Genomic DNA, 26978 nt, shown 5'->3' with positions numbered 1-26978 from the left:
ATTGTAATTACATGGAAAACAGAGACCAAAATTTCTCCTTTTGTGTTCCACAGAAGAAAGAAGAAGGGGAGCCAATTCTCAATTTTGCATATACTAATTCTTTAAAAGAGCTACTTAGAAAGTTGAAGGGCAAAAGTATGTATGAAAAGAAGATAAAGGAACCAGAGAGACAGATAAGGGATAAAACTGGATTACTGAAATGATAGCGAGAGAGATAAACAGACAAGAGAGTGGAAAGAGACAGACAAGGTCAAAAACAGACATTTAAAGTGGCAGACTTTGATCAAATTTTAGTGTCTGAGAACAGCTCTTCTGAAAGACGTTCAATGTGTCTTTAATTAGGTTTATGAGTCTTTCAGTTAATAGAACTGCCTTGGGATATATATATAAAAAACATTAAAACAAGCAACACTCACACCCACAGTTTTCGAGTTCATTTGGAAGTCAATCTAATATTTCACCCTGTGGTTTTGTAGATACAGTGGGGTCTAAAAGTCAGGAATAATTTCCATTAGGGAACTGGAAATTATTCCTGACTTTTAGACTTCATTGCATCTGCAAAACAGCAGAGTGAAGCATTAGTATATATATATACTGTACTGTATACTCTTATTAATTCAAGGTCACTGCCCTATTGATGTTTATGTGACCTGTCGTTTTGTTTTATTTATGTTCATTGTATGAAATAAATTCCACTAGGATTCCACACTTTCATTCGATTTGATTATGAGCTTCTTTCTCATTCTAAACCTATGTGTTTGGCCTCTTCTTCATGAAGATAAACGAGAAAGATAAAAGAAATAAATAAAACCAGACTTGGCTCATGATTTTACTGGGCTCTCTAAGTGATGTTTCACAGGGAGGGATCGTCCATTCTTTTAAATATTTATTTAATATATTGCACTTATTAGTGGGAACCACAATGAAAAGCCATAAGGCATCATAATGTTTATAAAGAGACCTTGTATCTTGAACAAACAGCAAATGTCCCAACACAGGCCAAAATAATAATCCTGAATGCCCCCAGAGGCAACGAGAATTTTAACCCCTCACCATTACTAACTCAGTACCCTTGACCGGGCAAGGGTCGTACTATTAGACTCTTCAGTGGAGGGGTAGGGGAGGAAATCAGGTGAAAAGAGAACCATTCAACTGGTATTATAAATTAAAAACATGAGTAATGTACTCCTAATATAGTCAATATGAGCAAATGTGGTTATGATACTGAGTAACTTAGCATTTTCGACACAATATTGCCTATTATGTGCAATTCACACCAAGGACAATAACCATATCATTTTAATGATTATTCTAATTGTATGAGAATAGTGATGACCACACCACAGCTATTATGATAACAGAGGAACGATATCATTGGAATCACTTTCAGAACTATTTTTTTCTAGCTGATGAACGTATATAAAAATCAAGGTTCTACACAGAACATTTTCTTCTAAGATTGGAGTTTTGGCTGTAGATGATGACAATTGATTTTGTCTTTATGAGTGAGTATGAAACCTTCACTCAACCAATTAGTTCAAAACAGATTACTTCAGGAACAAAACAAGTGACTGTCCTTTTAAGTGAGTCATTGAATTATTCATGCAACCAATTCATTCAAAAACTGTTCATTCAGGACACACGATGGTTGATCAAGCTTTGACTTTATTTGGAACCATTTTTGTTGATGGAGCAAAAAGAGACCAAATAAAGGCCCATTCACACCAATAATGATAACTATAAAGATATCTATAACATTAACTATATAGTGTCCACACCAATCCATGATAACATTTTGTTTATAATAAAAGCGTGCTGTAGTTATGTCATCTACTGGTTTAAATGCCAGAGGTCTCGAAAAGATTCTGATTGGCTGTTCAAGGGATCTGTCTTGATCGGCCAATCACATTTAAGTAAAATAACTAATTGTTAAACAATGTTTGTTTATATGTTTTCGACAGGCAACATATTTATTAATTCAGAATTTCAGATTGTAAGTAAAAGTACATTTTAATAGGCGCCCCTATGCTTTTAAGACAGGAAGTGACTGCATTTGCTTTCAGGAAACATTGTCAATCCCATTCTCAGACCTGTCAGCTAATAAAATTGAAAAAGCGGTTATTGAAAGGGAAATGACCCAAACCCTCTCTAATCCATATCCCCATGTGCTGAACAGGCTGCATTTCCCCGTAAGCTAAACTAAAGACCTGTTTCCCCTGCCTCAGGCATCTGAACCTCAGCCGGGGTGAGCAGGTCTAAGGAAGTGACGGTTCTCCCTAAAGAGGGCTTTGGAGAGCTGAAGATTCCAGATTTAAAGAGAGTTGATGGGCTGATTGCGGATGTGGACGTCTACTCCCTTTGCTGAGGGACTATCGGCTATCAGAGATAGGGAAGTGCTTTCATCCTGGAAACAAAAAGAGCTTCCTTCTTTCATCTGTCACTGTGAGTTCTCCATCTTTTGTCTAACAGGAAAGGTCATTATGTAGACCTCCAGATGGATGAACTTTTCATAAATCATATTTTTCTCACTGTAGTATAAAGCAAGCTTGTTTGTATGAACAGTAGTCCATTTTATTTCAATCAACAAAACTTTAGAAGAGGCCGTAAGCCAAAACTAATTACTATAAAAGATCTGATTCTGAGCAGAGAAGACTGAAAGACTTTGTTTAAGAGAGACTCTGTCCTCTAACACAGCATATTGACTGTGTTAACCTGTTAACCCTGGTAATTATCGTAAGGGTTATCCTGTATTTGGGAATATGATCTTCACCTTCTTCCAGACAGACTGCATGTCTGGGTTAGGCTACATATTCTTCACAAGTACAGCTCTGTATAATGGATTAGTGCATTCAATATTTATAGCGTACAAATTAAAATAATAAAATCAACCAAATCAATTAGAAATCTAAACACTTCCCTTTATTACAATAAATCCATACATGTTGAACTGTAGTTTAAATTCCCTAGCTCACATAAAATAAAATAATATAAATACAAAATAATGATAATGTAGATTCCTTGTATAGTACATATTATACTATACAAGACCATATTGAGACAAAGGCATACAAATCTAAACATTTGCAGCCAGAACATAATCCAATACACCACCCTTGAAATATTTCTCCCTGAAAAATCTCGACAGTATGGTAAACATTTGTCTCTTCTGATCTGGAATGGTGAAGGTTTTTGGTTTAGATATGAAGCCTAGAGGGGTTTGCTTCTTGTGGGCGGGCTGGCAGGGAGATGTCCCTGATCTGGGGCCACATTTCGGTGTGGCCTTGTAGAGGTGGTGCAAACTGGGGCCTCAAATAACATTAAGAGGGTTCTGACTGCATTGTGTATTATGTATGTATGATTTGCTCTGACTCATGTTATTTGTACTTTCAACCTATTCTAAATTGCAGCTGTCATACATCAATGAACCAGTACAGAGGAAGTGAAGCTGTTTAACATCAACCTGCCCCTCCCTCAACAAACTCTACAGGAGACTGAAAACATAAAAGCACGAGGAAATAGGAGTGAAGCAAGTATGTATATATGTATATATGTATATATGTATATATGTATATATATATATATATATATATATATATATATATATATATATATATATATATATATATATATATATATATGCGCACACACACACAATTATATATAACTTTATAGATAACTTTTCATTCCAATGCCACAACATATTGACCAAAAACTGCAAGTACAAATTTAGATTTATTTTACATATGTCTTCTTACAAAATGTGTTTATTTGTTCACAAATATAGCATTACATCTAGACTTTTTATCAGTTAAATATATTATGGAAAATATCCAAGATAATTCCATAGTCTCAGTTCATCTCTATGATGAAACAATGGCTCTTTAGAGATACGGCACATTGCAAAGAAGTGTTTTGTCTGTGTTTTATAGCAAGTAGGTTGAGATTAAAGCATTTACCAAAGCATTTAAAGCAACAGTGGTGCATTCATTTGAAAGACTCCACATTTAGATGCAACACTCAGTTAAGGGTGAAGATATGAGATGGGGAGAACTTAGATAAAGACTATTTCCATAAACAATCTCAGCGATGCTTGGGGTGAAACATGAACGAGCAGCCAAACTGATATACCCTTGTGTAGAAGCTTTCAGTGATGCTATAATCTGATTTTTTGGGGGATTGAGTGTGATACCAAGCATCAGCTCTGTATGAAAAAAAAAGAAGAAGAAAAAAAAAAGAAGAACTGTAACCCACCAGACACTGAACAGGAAAAAAAAAAGTGTGTGTGTGGTGTGGTGGGTTGTGTGTGTGTGTATGGGGGGGGGGGGGGGGGGGTATCTGCTCCCCCTTTCATGGGCCAAGGTCTTTCTGACCTGTCAATCAAGTTAACAGAGACAGACAGGTATTTTGATTTCAAACATCAGCGCTGACTGAAACAACATGCTACTGCCGATTTCACAGTAGCTACCTGCTAGGACACATAATGTGTAGATACATTGCAAATTACCAAATATACAAACACAAAAAGTGTCAATCATTCAGGAGGTGGAGCTAGAGAGACAGAGGTCAGGTCCTGCTGATGGAACATGCTGTGGATTGCATGAGGTTCAAGAAGAGACTCATGGAAGCATTGCTATATATATTGCTCGTCATGTGTTATTTTGTGGTGACTGATTGATTTCAATAGCATTCTGTTAGTTTAAATTAATTCCTCATACGGCATTCATGTTTGCCAAAAAAAAAAAAAGAGCCATTTATAAAAACATGAACTCAACTTTGTGGAACTGGACATTTCTTGAAGGGCAACTGTGTTCAGGGAACATTTGCTGTCCATGTAGTATATATGCTCAATATTATCATGCTTGTATTATTATTACCTTTTACAAGTTTTAATTTTAGGACATTTTGAACACACATTAAAAAAACTAAACAAAAAAACAAACAAAAAAACCTTACAAATAATAATAATTTAGAAAATCTACTAGGTGAATCAGCCTTGGTTCTTATATGTGATTATAACAAACCCCTCTCAGCATTTTACAGGAAACTCCCAACTCATCATATTTTATTTATGAGCTTTTTCACTTTTCAACCTCAAACATCTGAATGTTGAATAAAGGTATTATTTCAGTTCAATGTCTTGGCATTAGGGGTGGGAAAAAAAATCGATTCTTAGATGAATCGCGATTCGGGACGTGGACGATTCTGAATCGATTCACAAATGTCAAAAATCGATTTTCTAAAAAAAAATTCTAATAACGTAACATTGAAGGAACGCAAAAGGCGGAACTCTGAAGCGGACGTGCAGTGCGCGGACAGTCTGTGGCGTGCACATCAGAGACGCGCACATAACAGACGCATGATGGCTGAGCGCCAAATCCGAACGGCACCAGAGAATGTCTTCGTTAAAAGCTAACGTATGGAACATTGGCAATTTCATTGTGATCTATTTAGTATTTTTTTTGTATGAGAGCTAATTTCTGTATTGTTTAGTTTTCACATCAATATGCTGTGTAAACCGATCTGATCTGTATGCAATATGTGCAATGCCAGTCACAAAAAGTTACATTTTGACTGTAAGTTACTCTCTGCAGAATGTTCATTCACTTTCTTTGCTATTTTTGATTGTGGTATACAGCAAACATTTCAAGTCATAACTCTTTATTATTTAGTTGTGTATTAGTCAAGAGCGACTTTGTATGTTACTAATTATTCAGAATATGCATAAGTCCACAAGCATTATACGTTATGATAGCTTCTGGTACATAATTCTATATTTTTGAACGAAAACTGTTTGTGAATTTGCTACAGCAAAATGTTTTTTTTTGTCTGAAGGATTATATTGCTCATTGGAAATAACAAGAGGATGTTGGTTAGAAGTCTATTATTAAATGCTAGAGATTCAGAATATGCTGAAGTTTGTATTAATTTACTACAAGTATGCTGCTAGTACAGGCACACATTTATTTTCCTGTTGGTTCTCAGCAATGTTGGGACATATGCTGGCAAATGTAACCTTACAGTTGACTTGCCAAATCACTTCCATTTGTTTTATTAATACAATTAATATAGGAAGTATTGGAAGTAAGTTCGTTGTGGGTCATCATAAATACTTTGCTTTAAAAGTACCAAGTAAAAATATTTTTTCAATGTTTTTGATAAAAGGCACTTCCCTGAGAATTGAACTTAATAAAAGACACTTTAATGTCTCCGTTTGTCATTCTGTATAGCAAAGCAGATGAGAGTAGATCATGATCAGAAACCTGATTAGAAATCATTATGAAAAAAATCGAATTGTTTTGAATCGAAAATCTTTTTGAATCGAAAATCGATTTTGAATCGAATCGTGGCCTCAAGAATCGGAATCGAATCGAATCGTGAGATGGTAAAAGATTCCCACCCCTACTTGGCATGTAGAGATAAAAACACATTTTAAGTGGTATCCTTTGAAAACAAACTGAGGGGATTTCCATGGTTTTATTCCCTATAATTTCCTCCCACCTGGAATAACTGTTCACGTTTAAGAGATGAAAAAGTCTCAAAACACACAGCACAAGTGTTGGATACAGTAAGGCCTATCGCACACTAACTTCATGGAAAAAACAGCCTTTCAACAGCCAAAGCCGATGGGATGGAAAAATGCCAAAGATTTGAGTTCATAAAACATTTTTCTCATATTTTACCTTGACGGAGCCTTGAACAGTATGAAAGAGAAATACGGTGTAAGAACAATTTACTACTCACTTATTTAACTAACAATAAACCTTGACATTTATGCATCATAATTCCTGGACTGTCAGTCAGAGTAGATTAAACGTGAATAACTACATCTCTAGAGTAATGTCACATCATTATTCACTTACAAGTATAAGACGATTAGCTCTACTCAAACATCCTCCCACAAGAACTGCCACGAATACCTCAAGAGACAAGTCTGTAGAGAAATACTGGGTATCAAAAAAATGATTCAAACCATTTTCTACCAAAGTTTAAACCATATCGACCCAATGGTTAGTTTGAAATCTCTCCAAGATGAGAGAAAATTACACAAATCCATTGTGTTGTGTAAACTGCCTGTGCATGATGTCACCTCTAAAATGAATGCCACATGGACACAAAGCAATTGAATCAATGCAAAGATCATTAGCTGAAGGTAGAGGACAGAGAACATCTAAAAGAAAACCATAAACTGCCTTCACTGGAGTACAAGTAAATCAAATAGGACATCACATAGACCTCTATCCTTCAATGCTTGGATCTTTTATGAAATGTCAGGCTATTGTTTTATTGGAAGTGGTTGTTCGGGTTGTTTGATGTAGGGAAACAAGCTGATTGATGGATACATTGTGAATTACCTGACCTTGGAGATCTTTTATTGACCAGAGAACAATGTGCATTCATTGAAGCCACTGTAAGTCAAGGAAACCCTTATTTTAGGGGGCCGATTGTGGGTCTGCTGTCCTGCGCTGATTATACTGACTGTGAAGTTTATTAAAAACCAGGATTTCTTCCTTCCCATCTTACTGTCTCTGAAGAACCCGTCTCCATGACGACCTTTCAGATGCCTTATTTCAAAGGAAATTATGGGTTTATTGTCTAAACAGACCTTTCGGGACTGTCAGGGGAAATACTGAGAAAGACACAGTGAGAGGTAGGAAGAGGCAGGAACAGACCAAAGTAGGAACAAACTCTCCCAAGAACATCATTAATTACGCAATGACCTGCGGGCTGGCTAATCACATGCAGCACTATCTGGAGACATGGACTGGGTGATGAAACAACAGGAGGTTTGCTTGTATAAGTCTTTCTCCTTTCATGTGCTGTGGACTCAAAGCTAAACTTGTCTTTAGAATGGCAAGGTCATTACAGCTGGAGTTAAATGTTTCACATTGCATATAATTTTGCATAGTTTCAGATAGCATAATTTTTTAGCAGTATTGAATTTACACTTTCATTCTAATGCATTTGATACAAATCAAAATCAGATCACACTTACTCAAATGCAAATATGTCCTATAAATATGCACTTTCATGTTAACGTTATATTTCCATCATCTACCAAAAAAATACAAATAATAAAAAAATAAAAAGATTCAAATGCTTTCCGTCAGATCTTCTAGAGATCCATTACCATTCCCTAAATAAAATGATGGTAATGGGGACTAGAAGCAGAGAAAATGATTTAAAAAGTGTTCTCTTTGGGGAGATAAATGAAAAAAGCTGTCATCATTTATTGACTCAAGTTGTTCCAAACCTGCATTACTTTATTCTATGGAAAATGAAGATATTTTGAAAAATTTCAGAATTTTCTGTGTTCTGTAGAAGAAAGAAAGCCATTCAGGTTTAGAACGACGAAGATTTGGGTGAATTATCCCTTTAAATGTGGTTTGCTGCTTGATTCATGTTGTTTCTAGATTATTGTGCATCAGATGCATTTGTTTTAAATAATTGCAGAAAGCATCATTGTCCAAAAAATGAACTATAACAAAAACCCAAATTTCAATGTTTTTGGCCCTGGCACAAAATGACCTATCATTTCGCTAATCATATCATGAGCACATCAAAGAGTGAATACTATCATTCAGTAATCATTCTGACTGGATTATAAGAGCAGATTGCTATAAAAGAAGGGAAGAAGTACTTTCCATCATTGTGTTCTTGTGTTAGGAATGGTTACCTCCAAAAGAAAGACATGCAGCCATCATCGCTTTGCATCAAAATGGCCTCACATGGAAATCGCTGCAAAGAATATTGCACCTGAAAGAACCATTTACTGGATCATCAAGAAATTCAAGGAGAGAACTTGAACTGCAGTGAAGAAGGCTTCAGGACATCCCAGAGTGTCCAGCAAGCACCATGACCATCTCTTCCTGAGGAGTCTGCTATGGAATCATGTCATCATCAGTGCAAAGATTGCTCAATATTGCTAGCGGTGGGTGTGAGTGAATCTGCACACACAGTGAGGCAAAGACTTTTGGACAATGGCATGGTGAAAAGGGCAGCAAAGAAGCGACTTCTCTCCAAGAAAAACTTAAAGGACAGACTGAAATTCTGCAGGAAGTACAAAGATCGGACAGCAAAAGACTGCTGCAAAGTTATTTTATCTGATGAAGCCCCCTTCCAACTGTTTGGGACATCTCGAAAATCGATTGTCCGGAGAAAAGGTGAACACTACCATGAGTTCTGTGTCATGCCAACAGTGAAGCATCCATGTGTGGGGTTGCTGTTCATCCAAGGGAGTGGGCTCTCTCACAATTTTGCCCAAAAACACTACCACGAATAAAGAATGGTATCAAAACGTCCTGCAAGAGCAAATTCTGTTCATGGTCCAGGAGCAATTTGGTAATGATCCGTGCATTTTCTAGTATGATTGGGCACCATGTCACAAGGCAAAAGTGATAATGAAGTGGCTCAGAGATCATTGCATTAAAATTTTGGGTCCATGGCCAGGAAACACCCTGGGCCCTATTTTAACGATCTGAAACGCAAGTGTCAAGAGCAAAGCGCAAGTAACTTTGTGGGCGGGTCTTGGGCGCTGTTGCTATTTTCCCGGCGGGATAAATTACTCTTGCGCTAGGCGCAAATCTAAAATGGGTTGGTCTGAAGTAGCTTCATTATTCATAGGTGCGGTTTGGGCGTAACGTGAAATAAACCAATCAGAGCATCATCTCACATTCCCTTTAAGAGCAGACGCGCTTTTTCCATAGCGGATTGCTATTGTAACGGCGGATTTGCAAGGCGCGCGCCAGGAGCGGTTCACAGCCAAGGAGAGCAACACTCTCGTCACGGCCGTAAAAGAGAGAAGTGACATTGAAATGGAGAAACCCACCCAAATTAACTTCGGTTAAACAGGCGTATGATAATTTGGGTAAATGTGTAAGCTAGATGTATGCTTTTATAATAAATTATCTATCTATCTATCTATCTATCTATCTATCTATCTATCTATCTATCTATCTATCTATCTATCTATCTATCTATCTATCTATTGTAATGTATGATTAGCAAAAATGAAAACTGCTGCTTCTGTGTAGATTAGAGAATCAAAGTGTATGCGCGTCGTGCACACGCTACATTGATTATGGCCAAGCATGCGCCCTTAAAATAGCAACGCGCCACTGACTTTAAACTATTTTTTCCTGGTTAGTGGCGCACTTGTTTTCTAAACCTGCAAAATAACATGAAGGAACGTTTGCGCCGGAACACGCCTCCTTTTTTGCGCTGAACCGCCCAGGGAGCGCAAGTTCATTCCCTAGTTTAGCGACGTAATTCTGTGGAGGGAAAAGTGCGCTTTGCGCGGGTGCAAAATAGGAATGATACATGCGTCGGTGTACAAAGTCAATTGCACTGGGTGCAAGATAGGGCCCCCTGTATGTTAATCCCATTAAGAACAATCCTCAAATCCGCAAATGGACAAACAGAAGTCCACAAATTGTGATCAACTCCAAGCACTAATAGGGCAAGAATGGATCACCATCATTCAGGATTTGGCCCAGAAGTTGATATCCAGCATGCCAGAGCGAGCTGCAGAGGTTATGAAGAAGAAGGGTCAAGACCGTAAATATTGACTCTTTGCATACATTGAATGTGAATGCCAATAAAAGCCTTTAAAACTTATGAAATGCTTGTTTTCTAGTATACCATAGAAACATGTAGAAATATAATCTACAAATACCAAATCAGCGAACTTTGCGAGAAACAAAATTTATACCACTACCAAAACTTCTGGCCATGACTGTAATTTCATGGTCAGAATGAAAACATTCACATGAAATAATGTGTAATGGTAAAATATTAAATTTGAAAATCATATTTAAATCTAAATGTTAAAAAAAAGTCTGTGGGGGACTGAAATGCCTCTGTTCACCAAAAAGAAAATAACCCTTGGTAAACTCTTTTAATGTCATCTGAAACATAGATGAGACTCGTTGCACTGAGGTAGGTTTAAAATTACAGCAGAGACTCGAGCAGCACGTTAGTGATTATGATCCAAGCCTAAATGCAACATGAGCTGGCTAATGGGCTGTTATACTGTCAATTTAAAAAAGAATATAAAAATTAAACACAGACCTTGGTCTTCCTCACTAAGAGCCAAAAGCTCTGTAAAACAAATCCCAAGGCTGAATTCAAAACTTAAAGATAATGTTCTCCAGTGAAGGGTGATGAAAAACCGATTTATAGTGCTCAAACTGTGATTAGTCATTTGATGACTGACTGACGATGGAAAAGCTACTATAAGCTTGTTATTATAGACCATATAACAAGGCGAAACTAAAGTATGCTACCTATTTGACTGTACTGAAGTGTCAGAGAGCTCAAAATATGTCTCTTTTCTCACATTCATATTGATGTAGGGGGTAACCATGTTATATGTTTGGATTGTTTCAACAAACCTCATAAAACATTCACGAACATCCATTTACGTGATGATAGCTGGGACTAACTGGAGGTCCATGGGGATTTGTATGTTTGAATGGCTATAGATTCAGGATAAGAAACTGACACTCTTTATAAGTAGCTGGGACAAGGTCTAAAAGCTCTGGAGAGCTTTTGGGGGGCTCCTTGTTGAAATTTTGCTAGGGGTAACTGTTCAGTAATACCATTCCGAAACCAGCACGGTTTATTTATACAAGTAAATGCACGAAACTCAAACTCTGTCTTAACAGCGTGACATCACCCCAAACTGGGGTTGGACACTCCAAAACCAGTTGGAAGTGTTTTGAAATAATGTTTAGAGTAGATTGAAACTGAATTCACTCTCGAATAAATATACAACTCTTGCAGATCATGTGCTCAGCATGTTGCCCCTTGGACCCTGTGGTAGTGAAGGATGTACAGTCGCACCACTAAATAATTCAGCCTCGCTATTCGATACTCTCAAAAATACCTGCATATTATCAAGATGCCTGTCAGGCTCAGAATGCACAGTTGGGATGTTGCTTAAGAAATGCGGTTGGCAATTTTCATGTCTGAAATTTTTCCCTCATAAACAAACAACAGAGCCAAGTTGCAGCTCCTACTAATTACGCCAATTTCAACAGCAGTCCCTTAACTCTCACTTTAGTTGTTTTTACCCTCATTATACCATAAAAGCCACTTAAAAATAAATATCAAATATGTGCACCCACCTACACGATTCCAACCAAACACCTACAAACCAGTTGAACGTGTTGATGATTCAGCTGTTAGACAATGAAGCCAAAACATTAAGGCGATTAATGTAAGTTTATTTTGAAATAAGCTTCCTTTACACGTAATTAGCATTTGCTGTAGTTATTTTTCATTTCTTTAAGCAAAGCCTAGCCAAATGATAGCATGCAGAGCAGCAGTTTAAAACTGTGTGCTTAAATTTGAATTTGTAATTCCCATTTGGACTGTATTTTCCACTTGGTTAGCTTCACACAACTCTAAAAATCACAGGAATATAATACATTCAGTCTTCAAATTGTGTCATTTTATTAGTGTCAAACCCTAAACGAGGGTTAATATGCTTACCAAAATGCATTTAGAAGCTTGAAGAAAATCCCACTGAAACTTTCCTGCCTACACAACTGAAAATGTATTTAAGAAAATGAGCACTTTGCAGCTTTGTAGCTTTTCAGTGCATTAAACTCAAATGTAATATCCAGGACCACATGTTCTAGTCAAGTCGGAAACAAAGGAGCATTCAGAAAATCCACAGAGGAGACAACAAACACAAGCTCTATAGAAATTGATAAGCATGTCAAATATGTTTACCCAAGCACACAAACACTGGTTGCTACAAGCAATGCCTGACTAGGAAAATTCACAAGTCCACAAGCACTACCTTTGAAAAATGTACCATCGTAACAATAACAATACCACGCAACAATTAGCAACCATTGACATTAGAGATTAAACTGACAGAAAAGAGCTTATTTTGCTTGATATTGCAAAACTGGTATTTCTTATTATTTTAATGTTTTGTCATGATTATAAGTACACATGTTTGTAGCGCAAATAGTTGCTGTACTTTGTTACTCTTCTTGCTATTTACCAACATCTATTACCTATTTAGGCTCTGTGGACTAAAAAACTGGCTCAGATTCAATTTTATTAAATTATTAAATTAAGGATCTAATAAGCACCGTTTCTGGTAGGGAAAAAAAGATCTCACTTAGCACATAACTGACAGATTAGTTGGACAAGCACTGTTTCTGGCATAGGCAAAAAAGATCTCACTTCGCACATAACATGCTGAGAGATTAGGCCAGGATTAAATTAAATCAACTCCTGGTTTTGATTCCAGATCTTAAAAATTTAGGAAGAGAAACCCAATGGGTTTAACCAGAAATCAACCTCCTGTGAATGCCTCCAAGGTCTAAAAAATGCCTTGAATACCTCTGAGGTCTTCGTTTTATTCAAATTTTAAAAGTTGATACATGTTTTTCATTCCATAATGATAGGATACATGAAAAAAAAAAAAAGCTTCTTCAGCTGAGTAGAGAAAACTTTATCAGTCTAGACACGCAGAGCACACCAAGAGAATGACAGAAAACACAAGAATGAACTCTCTTAAAATATACATAAAGGGTAGTTCACGCAAAAATGATCATCAAGTCATCCTCAAGTTGTTCCAAACCTTTATGAATTTATTTCTTCTGCTGATCAAAAGATATTTTGAAGAATGTCAGTAACCAAACAGCTGATTGTCCCCATTGACTTCCATAGTATTTTTTTCCCCCTAATATGAAAGTCAATGGGGCCCATCAACTGTTTAGTCACCGACATTCTTCAAAATATATTTTGTGTGTCCAGCAGAAGAAAGAAATTCATATAGGTTGAACAAATGATGACAGAATTTTGGGGTGAACTATCCCTTTAAATATATTTATATAAACTATATCAACCTGACTATAATGAAAGTGATTTCAGGTCAGATCAGGTAGAAATAGCTCTATAAATGTAAACAGTTTCTCTATTTTTTTTCTATCAAATCAACATTTAAATCAAACCAAAAAAAAAAAAAAAAAAAGAAGAAGAAGAAAAGAAAACAAGGCACAGAGAGGATTGAGAAATAAATTCCAAATTTTATCTTTGCCTGGGGACATTTCCTCTGGAGCCTGCTGGTTTCTTTGCCACACGTCAATCACAATTTGCTTGAGTTTGCCAGAAGCTACACACACAACTCACTGAAAATGACAGTCAATATATTATGACAAATCTGATAAGAAAAGCCACTCAGATGCACCTCAGTCTAAAAACTTTGTCCAGCGCACAGTGTCAGTGACTTTCTCAAAGGAAAAGGTGTCAAAGGAAAAGTGTTGTTTCCATGATTTTACAGTTAGTTTAGATGGAATTGGTTTGATTTACTGTGAACTGAAATTCCACATGGACTCTCAACCATGACCAATGCTGGGGTGTGGATTTTTACATGACACAGTTTCCACAGCATTTTGCTCAAAGAGGAAGACAGAGAGAGGCATGGGCAATTTGCTTCGGGCTAGGATGTTCATCTACAAAAGGATGCCCCTATTTATCTCTGGATTTCATTGTAAACATGCCAATTCGAGACCAGCATAGTAAAAAGAACAGTTGACATTCCTTCACTGAACCGCTTAAGGTGACAGAAAAACCACATTGTAGAAGCTCAACCACCATAACGGTGAGGAAAAACAAATAAAAGAGACTCCAGATGTATTAAAGGCAGAGCAAGTGACTATCCATAATCCACTGTGCATTAGACTTAATAAAAGAAAAAGAGTGAAAATAATAAAACTGTTCTCATGAGAAAACAATTTATTATTTTAAGTTATTACATATTACGTTCTGGCAAATTTGTATGAATTTGCACGATTTTAATCGAGATTTTCAGAAGAAAAACTAAGCATGAAGGTTCACCCCTAAACCTAACCATCAGTGGGGAAAGAAGATTGTACTAAAGAAACTGTACAAATGAGATTGTAGGAAATCATATAAATCCATGACCAATCATCCAAAATGTAAAATAGTTATGAATTACGGTTCATAAGTGTGGTGTAATTAAGTATAATATTTATACATACATCATTTATAATGAATTGTATGCCATTTATTTATAATATATAATTTTTTTTTATTAATGTAGCTATTTATTTCTTTCTTTCTTTAAGGCAATTGTACATTTTAAATGTGGGGGAAAGTGGTAAATTAGTCCAAAGTTCAACATGAACTAACCTGTAAAAAGTAAGAGCTCTATTGGGATGTTCATCTAAAAACATTTGACTAAAATTATGACCAATAATTAGTTTCAGATTTCATTTAAGTGAACTTCATGTGCAAGCATTGCACAGACACTAACACACACACACACACACCTGTTGCCTTACCTTTGTGAGACAGTCGTAATCTTGGATACACACTCTTTGCTGATTGAGTTGCCGAGCTGATCCATAGTGTCATGCAAAGCATGAAGGTCCACACACCCCATGCCATCCTCACACACTCCTCTTAAAAGGCAAAACTCTGACTCCTTATGATCCACCACGAGCAGCCTCCATCCGCTGACAGACTGAATTGCCGGTTAAAGAAGAAAGCTAGTAAGCTGTCATCAGAGAATTGTGATGAAACTCACTTCATTGACGTTTAGGGTGTGTGAGTGTGGCTTTGAGATGCTTCTGTGGATTCCAGTGTGAAGAAAAGTGTCTAAACCGAGTGTGAGGCTGTGACTCAATCCTGGCTGACTGTTCCTGTCACTCTTACCACAGCCGATGGATTCCTCAAACTCATAGCACTATGTTTGTGAGTATGAGTGTGTCAGACATCAAGCACGCTGATCTTGGAGAGCCTCCACCTCCTCCTCCTCCTCCTCTAATGAGAAGAAGCCTCTTCTCTCTCTCTCTCTCTCTCTCTACCGGCTCTGTGAAATACTGCCCTTCCACGTGCCAGCCCTCTCTCCCCTCCTGACTGCTTCAACTCCCCTGCCGCACATATGGACAACAGCCAAACACTCCGCTCCACTCACATCCACCCCCACATCTTCTCTTTCACTCTCTCCTTCTGTTTCTCTCTCACTCTCTTGGTTCCACCCTTGTGCTATCCTCTTTTTATGATGTACTTCTGTTCTCATCTCAGAGGACATGTTTAAAAGCACATGAAAATGATGCTTACTATTAGAATTTGGTTATTGCAACTGCAATTGCCATAACCAGAATAAGTCACTTTTTATGAATTAGACAGCTGGCAAATTTCTTATCGATCAGAATATTGTTTTATAGAATTTTTCGGAATATTTCAGAACACTGTTTACTTATTTCTGCACATGTCCAAATTAAGTAATAGCGTTTTTCACAATACATATCGTTTCAACGTAGCTTTACAGAAAAAAAAAGGGTTTCTATTTACAGTTTAGAGAAATTTGTTATCAGAGGTGACTGTGTCAAAGTAATGCCCCATATGTCAAAAAATGTACAGTATTAAGATATTACAAATCATGCAGTTAGCTAATATCATGTATTCACTTAGACAGAAACAATCTTACAAATGAATTAAACCTGTGTCCTTTTTTGAGTAACATTAAGAATATCTCTATAGATTGCAGCACCACCGCCACGACCAATCAGACTTGTTATCTGTAATTGTGTCCTTTCCTGACAATAAGGATGATGCATTACAATTTATGAAGTCATAAAGTAATTAAACCAGCCCATTGCTTCATTCATGGACAATGGACCCATCTACCGAAATATCTCCAAATTGTTTTTAATGTGACCGCACCTTTAGGCATATTTACTGACACTGGGGCTAACTGGAGTGCCCTGTTGGATAACATTGATTAAAAAATTATTATTATATTATTATATTAATTATATAGAAATTATTTAGTTCCAAAAATTGTCTTCTTACTCAAACTTTAGAACTTAATATACAGTGGCTTCAAGTGACACTTTATCCAAATTAATAATATATGAATGTCATTGTATGAGATAACACAATATAAAAAAATGGGGATTTATTTGAAATAAAAATAACGGAAGCACTTAAGTGTCCAAATAATGTTTAAGCCCACTGTGTAACTATAACTTTACACCAATCTTTTGTGTTTTGGTGGTAATTTAATTATTAAAAATAAATATTAATATTTGATAAATATTACAAAATGCTTGTGTGACATTCACCTGATATATGGCAATAGTGTATTAAGAAAAGACACACGTCACATATTGCCAATTTGATAATTAACTAAATATTAGTAGACTATTCAAATGTAACGTTTAGTTAAAAATACTTGTACGCACATGTACGCACAATTAGCCTAACTGAAAAAAATTAGGCTGTATTGTTTGTAGTATGTTTTGTGCACTAGCACGAAAAGTTCATCTTGACTCTCGAGCAAGCAACAACTCAAGAACAGGATGGTTAGAAAAAGAACCCTGCAGATGAGCCTACAGTAAATTGAAAAAATAAATAAATAATTTTAACGGAATATTGCAGTATTTATGATTTATCAGTGCAGTTGTGGCATAATGATTAGAGAGTTAGACTGGTAACCCAAAGGTTGCGGGTTCGATTCTCAATACCGGCAGGAAATTGTCTGCTTGAACAAGGCACCAAACCCCCAATTGCTCCCCAGGCGCCGCAGTGAATGGCTGCCCACTGTTCACTACTTCTAATGTGTGTGCGCACTAACTTGGATGGGTTAAATACAGAAGACAAATTCTGAGTATGAGTTACCATACAATGGCCTTCAAATGTCACTTTAAATTCATGTGCCAATAAGGAAGAAAAAGCTACAGCAACTTATGTTTCATGCTGACTTTAAGAATTAGGAGACCACTTCCCCTTACAGTTTCCATCTTATGTTCTAATATTATACACACTAGTATGCCAAAAAAAGATGGAAAAAGCAGCACACAGTCAGCATGGAAGTGCACTCATTCAAGTAAACCACCAATGACAAATGAGAGGGAGCGTTCATGCTCTGATCATCACTAAACAGTCACAGTGTGGCTCTTGAGCTGTGTGGACTGTGAACAATCACTTTCATCTGCGCCTGTGGTTACGCAGCCCAATGCTGGATTCATTAGAGCAGCGCTGTGTTCACCAACGGTTATTTTTGGGAGCACCATTAAACTGCACTTAACTTTTCTCTTTCATGCCCATTTTCTTTGTCATTCTCACTTCTACACGTTCCTCTTAGTTTGCGCTGTTTGAGTTTCTCCAGCCTGTGACCGATGATCTCAATCCCTAAGGTTCAGACTATATATAGTAACAAGAGCGCTTCAGCACACTTCCAGCACTTGGATCAATCAAAAAATGATTATCACCGTCATTGGCCTATCATTTGAGAAGTGAAGAGAGGACGCTCCATTCCTCTGGATAGCAGCATTGCACCGTGTAATTTCGTAAACCAATGGCAGCTGATCCTTGTTAAATTCTGAGATGATCTCATACTGTGTTCGCATGTGGCATTCTGGTTACGGTTGTTGAATCGGGTGACATCATATATTCCTTTGTAAATACTCTACTCTACCACTATCTTTTTATTTTTTCATCAACTAGTGCTCAAAACATTCTCCCATTTAAACCATACCACATTGTTATTGCTCAATAAAAATCTGTTTATTCCAATCTTTAGGCAGGAAACACTTGGCCACAAAATTTAGAAAAACACCATGTGCCCTATTTTAACGATCTGAAACGCAAGTACCAAGTGCGAAACGCAAGTAACTTTGTGGGCGGGTCTTGGGCGCTGTTGCTAGTATACTGGCGGGATAAATGACTCTTGCGCCCGACGCAAAATGGGTTGGTCTGAAGTAGCTTCATTATTCATAGGTGTGGTTTGGGCGTAACATGAAATAAACCAATCAGAGCGACATCTCACATTCCCTTTAAGAGCAGGCGTGCTTGTTCCAAGGCGGATTGCTATTATAACGGCGGATTTGCCAGGCGCATGCCAGGAGCGGTTCACAGCCGAGGAGACCGACATTCTCGTCAGGGCTGTAAAAGACAGAGAAGTGACATTGGGGATGGGAGAAACCCACCCAAAATAGCTTCGGTTAAACAGGTGTATGATAATTTGGGTAAATGTGTAAGCTAGATTTATGCCTATTTTTTCACATCTTCATGGACACAACAATGATTTCCCTCGTATATGGTGTATGGTTTTCTAAAAATGAGAACTGCTGCGTCTGTGTGTAGATGAGATAAGCAAAGTGTATGCGCGTTGTGCACACGCTACATTGATTGTGGCCAAGTATGCGCCCTTAAAATAGCATATGAATAACATGCGCAATGCGCCACTGACTTTAGACTAGGTTTTTCCTGGTCTGTAGTGGAATTGTTTTCTAAACCTGCAAAATAGCACCAGGGAACGTTTGCGCCGGAACACGCCTCCTCTTTGCGCTGAACCGCCCCCGGGAGCGCAAGTTCATTTCCTAATTTACCGACGTGCGTCTGTGGAGGGAAAAGTCTGCAGTGCGCGGGTGTAAAATAGGAATGATACATGCGTCGGTGTACAAAGTCAATTGTGCTGGGTGCAAGATAGGGCCCCATAACTCATATTAGGCCCTAAAAAAAGCTTCAATCACTCTTTAATATGCTTGCATTTTAATTGCAAACCTGGACTGTATAATATAATATAATATAATATAATATAATATAATATAATATAATATAATATAATATAATATAATATAATATAATATAATATAATATAATATAATATAATATAATAGGTTTAAAATGATTTATACCAACTGTGTAACTGCATTCAGGACCAACATACACAGTCAGTCTCTTTTTTTAAATGCTCTCAGTCACTCAGGTGTGAGCTGGACAAACCTCTTGTGAGATGAGTAACAATAGTTATAAGTAGATGCAGTCAAACTAAAAATTATTCAGACACAATATATAATTTTAGATTTTTTTTTACTAGTGGGTGCAGGACACTATAGTTAATTTATGTAAGTGAAGATAGCAAATAAAGTACACTGTGACATTTTATACTCCAAAATTCGTCATACAGTGGACTACCAAAAAAAAAAAATGTATAAAAATTTGGGACCAAAAATTATTCAGACACTTTGACCTGACCATGTTTTGTGTTGTGTTTTTTCTTTAATTGCTAATGCAACCTCTTTATTCCACAGACTGAACAAAATTAAGCATCGCTTGGTAATTGGTTGACCAAATTTGGTTTTATCTAATTGTGTACTTAAAGGATTAGTTCACTTAATGAAAATTAGCCCATGATTTACTCACCCTCAAGCCATCCTAAGCGTATATGACTTTATTCTTTCAGACGAATACAATCAGAGTTATATTAAATAAATATCCTGGCTCTTCCAAGTTTTATAATGGCAGTGGATTGCAACCAACAGAATGAAACTCAAAAACGTGCATCCATCAATCGTAAACAAACTCCAAACGGCTCCAGGGTTAATAAAGGCCTTCTGAAGCAAAACGATCAGTTTGTGTAAGAAAAATTGAGTAAATCATGGGCTAATTTTCATTTGAAAGTGAACTACTCCTTTAAATTGAACAGCTGTCAGCTATTCAATTCATTTGTGAGACAGTCTAACAGAAGGATGGCCAAAACTTGTGGCTGACATCACAAACAATCATTTCTGAACAACCTGCTTTTGAAGCAAACTAGAGAGGGAATGTTGATTTCTATTTGGATCTCTATACTGCAGTGCACTGAATAATTATTACTCATCTTACTATTCCTATAGGGTGACTGCACTGGAATGAAAATGGCAAGGCCAGTGAAACAATGACTAATTGGTTCCTTTTGAATACAATCTGCATGAAATCACAGCATGAGTGGGTGTGTCATATGCAGAGTTCCATCTGCCTGCTGTCCATTACCCTAACCTTTCATTATCCCCTTCTTTCACGCTTTCTTTTATAATAACAGCTACCGGACATACTGACAGTCACCCTACAATCTCCAGCTGAATGAGAGACAAATAGAGAAAAAGAGTGAAGGCTTTAGGAAGCTGCACCAGTGCAAAGGAAGCCATCAGAAATGACTCAGCCTGTGCCAGTACACTTATTATACTGACATTATTGCTTTATATCTCTGCTCTCATACATTTTCTTGGGACACATGTCTTTCTCTTGGATTAGCTGAAAAGGTCAGATATCTGATCATTCTGATGCTAAACTCGCTACTGCTGATTTTAAACGCTGCAGCTCTCAGATTGAGTAAACACTTCAGATGATCATTTGTGAGAGAGATATAACACCAACCTTTTCAAGATGATGCTCTGTCCAAACAATACAATAAATATTATGTTAACACAAATTGGACATATCCAGGAGGAAAATGGTATTGCTTAAGGTGACTTAATGAAGATAAAAATACAAATGAGACCCTTTTTTTTTTTTTTTTACATACAGTGATAAGACAAGGGTCTTTTTCTCCAGGGAACTATTCATTATTAAAGGGATAGTTCACCTAAAAATGAAAACGCTCCATTGACAGCTATTTAATTAACACTTTCAAGGCTCAGAAAGGTGGTAACGACATTGTTAAAATAGTCCATGTGACTACAGTGGTTCAACCTTGATTTTATGAAGCGACGAGGATACTTTTTTTACGGCAAAAAAATAAAAGAACAACTTTATTCAACAATTTCTTCTCTTCCGTATCAGTCTCCGACACGCCACGCATGCGTCACGCATGCGTCTTCCTCTGCTTGTAAACAAAGCCTGACGTTTCCTGGTCATATGTCAGAATGCAAGCTCCTGCGTCATCACTGCCTTCATCTCCGAAAACATTATTTTTGTCTCGCATTTCATAATGAATTCAGACAAGCTCAGTGCAGACTCATTTTCCATCAGTTCTTTTTCATGAATTGGAATGTGTGCAAAGGATTGTGGGTGACTAAAGGGCACGAATGATAGACTTCATCCTTCAAAACAGGCCAAGTGAAGAAAGCAAAATGAAGGCTGCCTTCCAAGGATACTCGGCGACACTTGATAACGAGGCAGCAGAGCTATGCAGCATTCTTAAGACACAGCCTTCTGTTTGGCCTCGTTTACACTGCAGGTCTTGATGCCCAATTCTGATTTGTTACCTTTAGCCGATTTTTTCGATCGTCCGTTTACACGTTCTTTCAATTGTGACCCATATCCGATTCATGCGTTTACACTTGCCATATTATCTGAAACATTGCGCATGCTTAAAGGGGGTTCTTGCACAGATGGACAAACATGAAATATGCTTGATGCAAGCTTTGCGATATAGCCTATGCGAAGTTCGCCAAACATCACCATGACTGAGGCGAATGAGGACGAAAAGGGCCATCATCATTGCGCATATGCTTCAGTTATTGTGTGCGAGAGAGATCTCAGGACTGGTGGGAGCATATTGTGGCAGGCTTTAAGAGCAGTGGGTCAGAAATTTTAGGATGAGCAATCCAACCTTTGATATGTTGTGTCAACGTTTATCCACGTTTCGTCGGGCCATCCGTCCCTTTGCAGATGCGCATCGGGGTTTCTCTCGTCATTAAACCACGGATACGTTGCCTAATGCCTCAGAAAATCCGATCTGCCTGTTTACATGTATCTGATTTATATCGGATTTATTTCCACATATTAATGAGGACTCGAAATATCCGAATGAATGCGTTTTTTTCCTGTTTACACTGTCATAGAACACATCGGATCTGTGTCACACATGAGCAAAAAAAATCGGAATTGGGTCACATTTCACTGACAGTGAATTTTTGTGAAGTCATTTTTGCTCATTTGTATGGTTGAATTGGAAGTTCACCAGCAAAGACATTGGTTAACAAACTGTGAGATTAAATGCATTAAGTATATTTGAGTTATTCAATTATTGCAGGTTTGAATAATATTACGAATACATTTCACTGTTTTTATTCATTTTAAAGAGATTCTAAATCTGTTTTTGTGCGAGATGATTAAATGTATGCTCACATTTAGTCTATAACTACAATAACCATCATGTTTACACAGCGCACACAATGTCTCTGCACTTACTCCCGATTTCTCTCAACATGGGGACAAGAGAGCTGTCAGTCAATTAATGGGAAAACAATGCAACTTTATTAAGGGACAAGTTAAAAAAAATATTTTTGTAGTAATAAACTTAAATGGAGCTTAACATGTACTGAGCCCCAATTTTTCCTTTCCAAAAGTCACCTTTTGTTCTTCGTTCAATCTCGTTGCTATCTAAGAGGAACAAATGAGAAATGTCTTTTGTGATTTTTCTCTTCTATAGGCCAGACTGTCTCTCTAGCTCATAAACTTGACTTTCTCTTCATCTGTCAATCACCTCCAAGTGACCCTGGAGAGTTACAGCAGCATCGCAGACTCCTTTTAACTCCCCCCATCCGCATCTCCTAATAAAAAAAGACAGTTTCAATTGGTGTTAATATCAAAGATTAGTTTCCTTTGGCCTTGTCTGGAACCACTGCTTTCATGATTCACACAGCAGTGAAAATATTTTCTCTCATGTAAATGCTGTGAAAACATCCTCTGCTAGCCGAGACAGCCATCCCACTGGGCTGGGAGGAGCGCACTGTCAGGGTGGAACATGCACCCCGTGATGAAAACTCGTGGAGGAGAGATTGCCATCTCAATAGGGGTGCGAGTCTGCTAAGTCTGTGGACTGCAATAAAAGCTCTGTTCATCTATATAGTAAATTTTGCTCTGCATCTAGCTTACACAGGTGTGCATCTAGTCACATGCATTCACAAAATATCATAAAACGTCATGCATACATAAGTGATATGTATTAGCTCATATTATATCACTGTCTAAATGATTATGTATTAGCACAATTTTGAAGATTCATGCGAGTTGCCACATTATGAACACTTGAACTAGTAAATGGCAACTTGGTCTGTTTCTAAGCAAGACACAGTAAAAGTCAGCGTAAAGAAGTTCTGCATAATAGCATTTTAGGAAAATTGAAAAGTTTTAGGAAGATCTCAAAGTTTGTCAAGAAATGTCATAATTCACTCAAAATTATATATATATATATATATATATATATATATAAATGTGCATAAAAGGAATTGAAGCCAACATTTAGGAACATTAAGATTTTCTGCATTGTGACATTATTTTCAAAACAATCAAACATATATTATACCACAAAATCCCATTACCATTACCATTTTCATTATTTCCAAAGTTTATCCGTTTTACCGTAAAGTAAAATACTGTTATACAATTTTTTGTTGTATTAAAATAAAATAAAATAAAAATAAAATAAATCAATAATTTACATTCAAATATTTTCTTAAAATTAAAGTAATGAGAATTACTATGTAACAGTAATGGCGATTGGTTGACAAAAGCAAAAATCTTAATGGTCCAAAAAAAAGTTATTTTTTTTAAGTGAACTGTGACCTAAAAATTTTCTTGACAAGTTTAGTGAGAATCACCCTCTAATTGACTCAATGGACCATTGAATTATTAAAAATGTGAAGCACACCATGACATGCAGCTATAGCATAACGCATCTGTCAGTTATTACTCACTTTATCAAAATGGCAGTCTACATAAAGAAAATACTGATCAAAGACAACACCTCAATGCAAAGCTTTGATTCCAGCCCTTACAAAGGTCTTCAATGGTGAAAATCACTTGTTTGAGAGAAGTATGGAAATTCACACATGGAGAGCCCTGAAGAAATGGATCGGCCATGACCAAGCAGGCTATTCCCTTTAAAGTTTTGAGCGTGTATCCATCACAATGCCATGGTCGAGCAGGCAGAGCGATTTAAGACCCTCAAGAGAAAGGCCTCTCCGCTACACTTAACACAGAATGAAGTGCAACTTTCCAGCCAGTACCACAACAAAGCCTCACTCTGTAGGACCGTGGCAGAGCAGAGGATTACCGGCAAAAACCCTCTCCATAAAAAAAACAATTCAGCTGAGGTGATTTCTCAAATGTCAGTAGCTGTAGGTCCATATTCAATAGAAAGTCTGTTAAGTTGCTTCCAACACTTGCCTGGATGATTCAAACAGTTGATCAGGTATCACTGTTTTTAATAGAACCCTCATCACTTTTTCATTAAGGAGGTGTAGTTGTTGTTTTAATATCTACCCACCACTTCATGAAAGAGATAAGATGACCATCAGAAGACACATACCTCTTTAAAAAGCACTGAGATCTTGCCAACAAAGTCTAAGATGCTGGATCTCTGTCTCACTGAACTAATGCAATAAGACAGGATTAAAGTTGTATTAAGGTGAATGCAGAAGCCCGATAAGACAATTTAGAAGTTAACAAAGTTAACGGTCTCATGCTCTGTAGGTCAATCTCCAGCTGGCTTATGGTAAGGGAAAATATTTGTTTTACTTGCATTATGCAATTTACCCATTTTCATCAAATATTAAAATTGAAAAATAACTTATTTGATGTACAATATTGGCTAGGCCACACTTTATGAGTGTGCTGAACTATTAGGGGAATAATTCACCCAAATTTTGTCATTACTCCTCAAGTTGTTTCAAACCCCATATAGTATCCAACTCTTTTTTTCTGCTAAACACAAAAGGAGAACTTTAAGAATATTCAAGCACAAAGCCTGTCAAGAAACCTGGTTCATATGTCACCTAAAATCTCAAGAAAAATTCGATTAAAAAAATTTAATTATGGTTTGTGTAAAGAAAAGTACGTACGTAAGGCAATCCATCGTGATAATTTTTTCAGGACAATTGGGGATATTTTACCTGTTAATTCTCATTACCATAATACATTTGTTTTACTTTAACTATTCCATTCATTTAAATTATTTGTATTACTGTAACTACATTAAAAAATACAATTATTAATTAAAAGTATACTATGTTAGCCTAGAAATCTAGACGCACCCTAGCGGCAGCAAAATGTATTTTGCAGCCAGGGCAGTCTAGCAACTCTCCATTGACTTTCGGAGCTGCAAAAACCTAAATTGGGTCAGGCCAATCACGTCGTGTATAGAGTAGGCGGGGCGGGCTTAACATATGACGACAGAGTTGCGACGGTTCCCTGCTACTTGAAAACAAAGAATGACGGCTGCTGCTGGCGAAAATCTTTCGAATCGGCTTTGTCCGTGACTCTGGAGGACTTGGAGTTAAGTTTTTCTTTGAGAAAAGAGCATAGAACAGCACTTAAGTCATTCTTTAAAAAAGCTCTGGTTGGTTGAAGCGCTGTCCTATTGCGTGCAGAGGGAATTTGAAAGACAGCCGTTTATCCCGCCCCTCGGATTGAGCCGCGTCTATGGTGAGTTGCCAGACCTAACATCTTGATGTAGGTCTGGCTTGCCAGGCTAATACTATGTAACTTTTTTGTACAAAATGAATTACATACATCAGTAATACATCATCAATCCTTCCAAAATGTGTTTTTGTCTTACACTGATTGGTAAACCTATTAAAAATGTTTATATTTTAGACCTGTCCTGATGGTCGGGACGGGAAGTCACAAGCGTTTCTATAGTCATATCCGTAAATAGAGAAAAGTTGCTCCGGCTGCTTTGAATGGTGTGGGAGTGGATAAGGTTAGTTGTCAACGAGCAAGAAAGGTTGACATGGAACACCTAAATCTCGAACCAAAAAAAAAAAAAAAAAAGCCGAACAGATGAAGAGTCTGCTTGCAAAAAGAGAACACAACAGAGCTGGCTTTTCAGAGTTGGCGAGAACTGAGGAATTTGAAATGTTGTGCAACACATGGCATTTGTATTACTCAACAGGTTATTACTTTTTTTTTTTTTTGTGAACTGACAGCATGGCTGTCAAGCTCCTAATGAAACAAAAAACTAAAATTAAAATAACCTTATGAATTGCATACTATATTCTTACTAAAGCCATATTATAGTTATGTGTGAGTGTGACAAATAACACTTGCACTTTTTGGCGACACACATGAACCGATCACAATTTAGGCTGCTATTCAAAGAAAACCTTTCCATCCACTACAGCTCTTTCTCTTATGGTAAATTGCAAAAAATAAAGACATTTTTGGGTGAACTATTTCCTCAGAAGCTACATATTCAAAACAAAATGAGTTACTGA

At 37.0% G+C, this 26978-nt stretch overlaps 1 protein-coding gene across 2 annotated transcripts in view; it reads right to left on the bottom strand.

Moving 5' to 3' along the window:
• Positions 1-15834, bottom strand: part of sema3e (sema domain, immunoglobulin domain (Ig), short basic domain, secreted, (semaphorin) 3E) — a 46981-nt gene extending 31147 nt beyond the window's left edge. Inside the window, exon 1 of one of the 2 annotated variants that reach the window (XM_084124375.1) lies at positions 15327-15834. In XM_084124375.1, the coding sequence (XP_083980501.1) occupies positions 15327-15432 (106 nt within the window). In that variant the 5' untranslated portion in view covers positions 15433-15834. The remainder of the gene's footprint in view (positions 1-15326) is intronic. The other variant, XM_084124376.1, reaches the window with a different exon arrangement.
• Positions 15835-26978: the final 11144 nt, after the last annotated feature.

The sequence above is a fragment of the Abramis brama genome (assembly GCF_963993115.1).
Source record: "Abramis brama genome assembly, chromosome: 9".
NCBI lineage: Eukaryota > Metazoa > Chordata > Actinopteri > Cypriniformes > Leuciscidae > Abramis > Abramis brama.
This window is presented reverse-complemented; position numbering and strand designations above follow the sequence as displayed.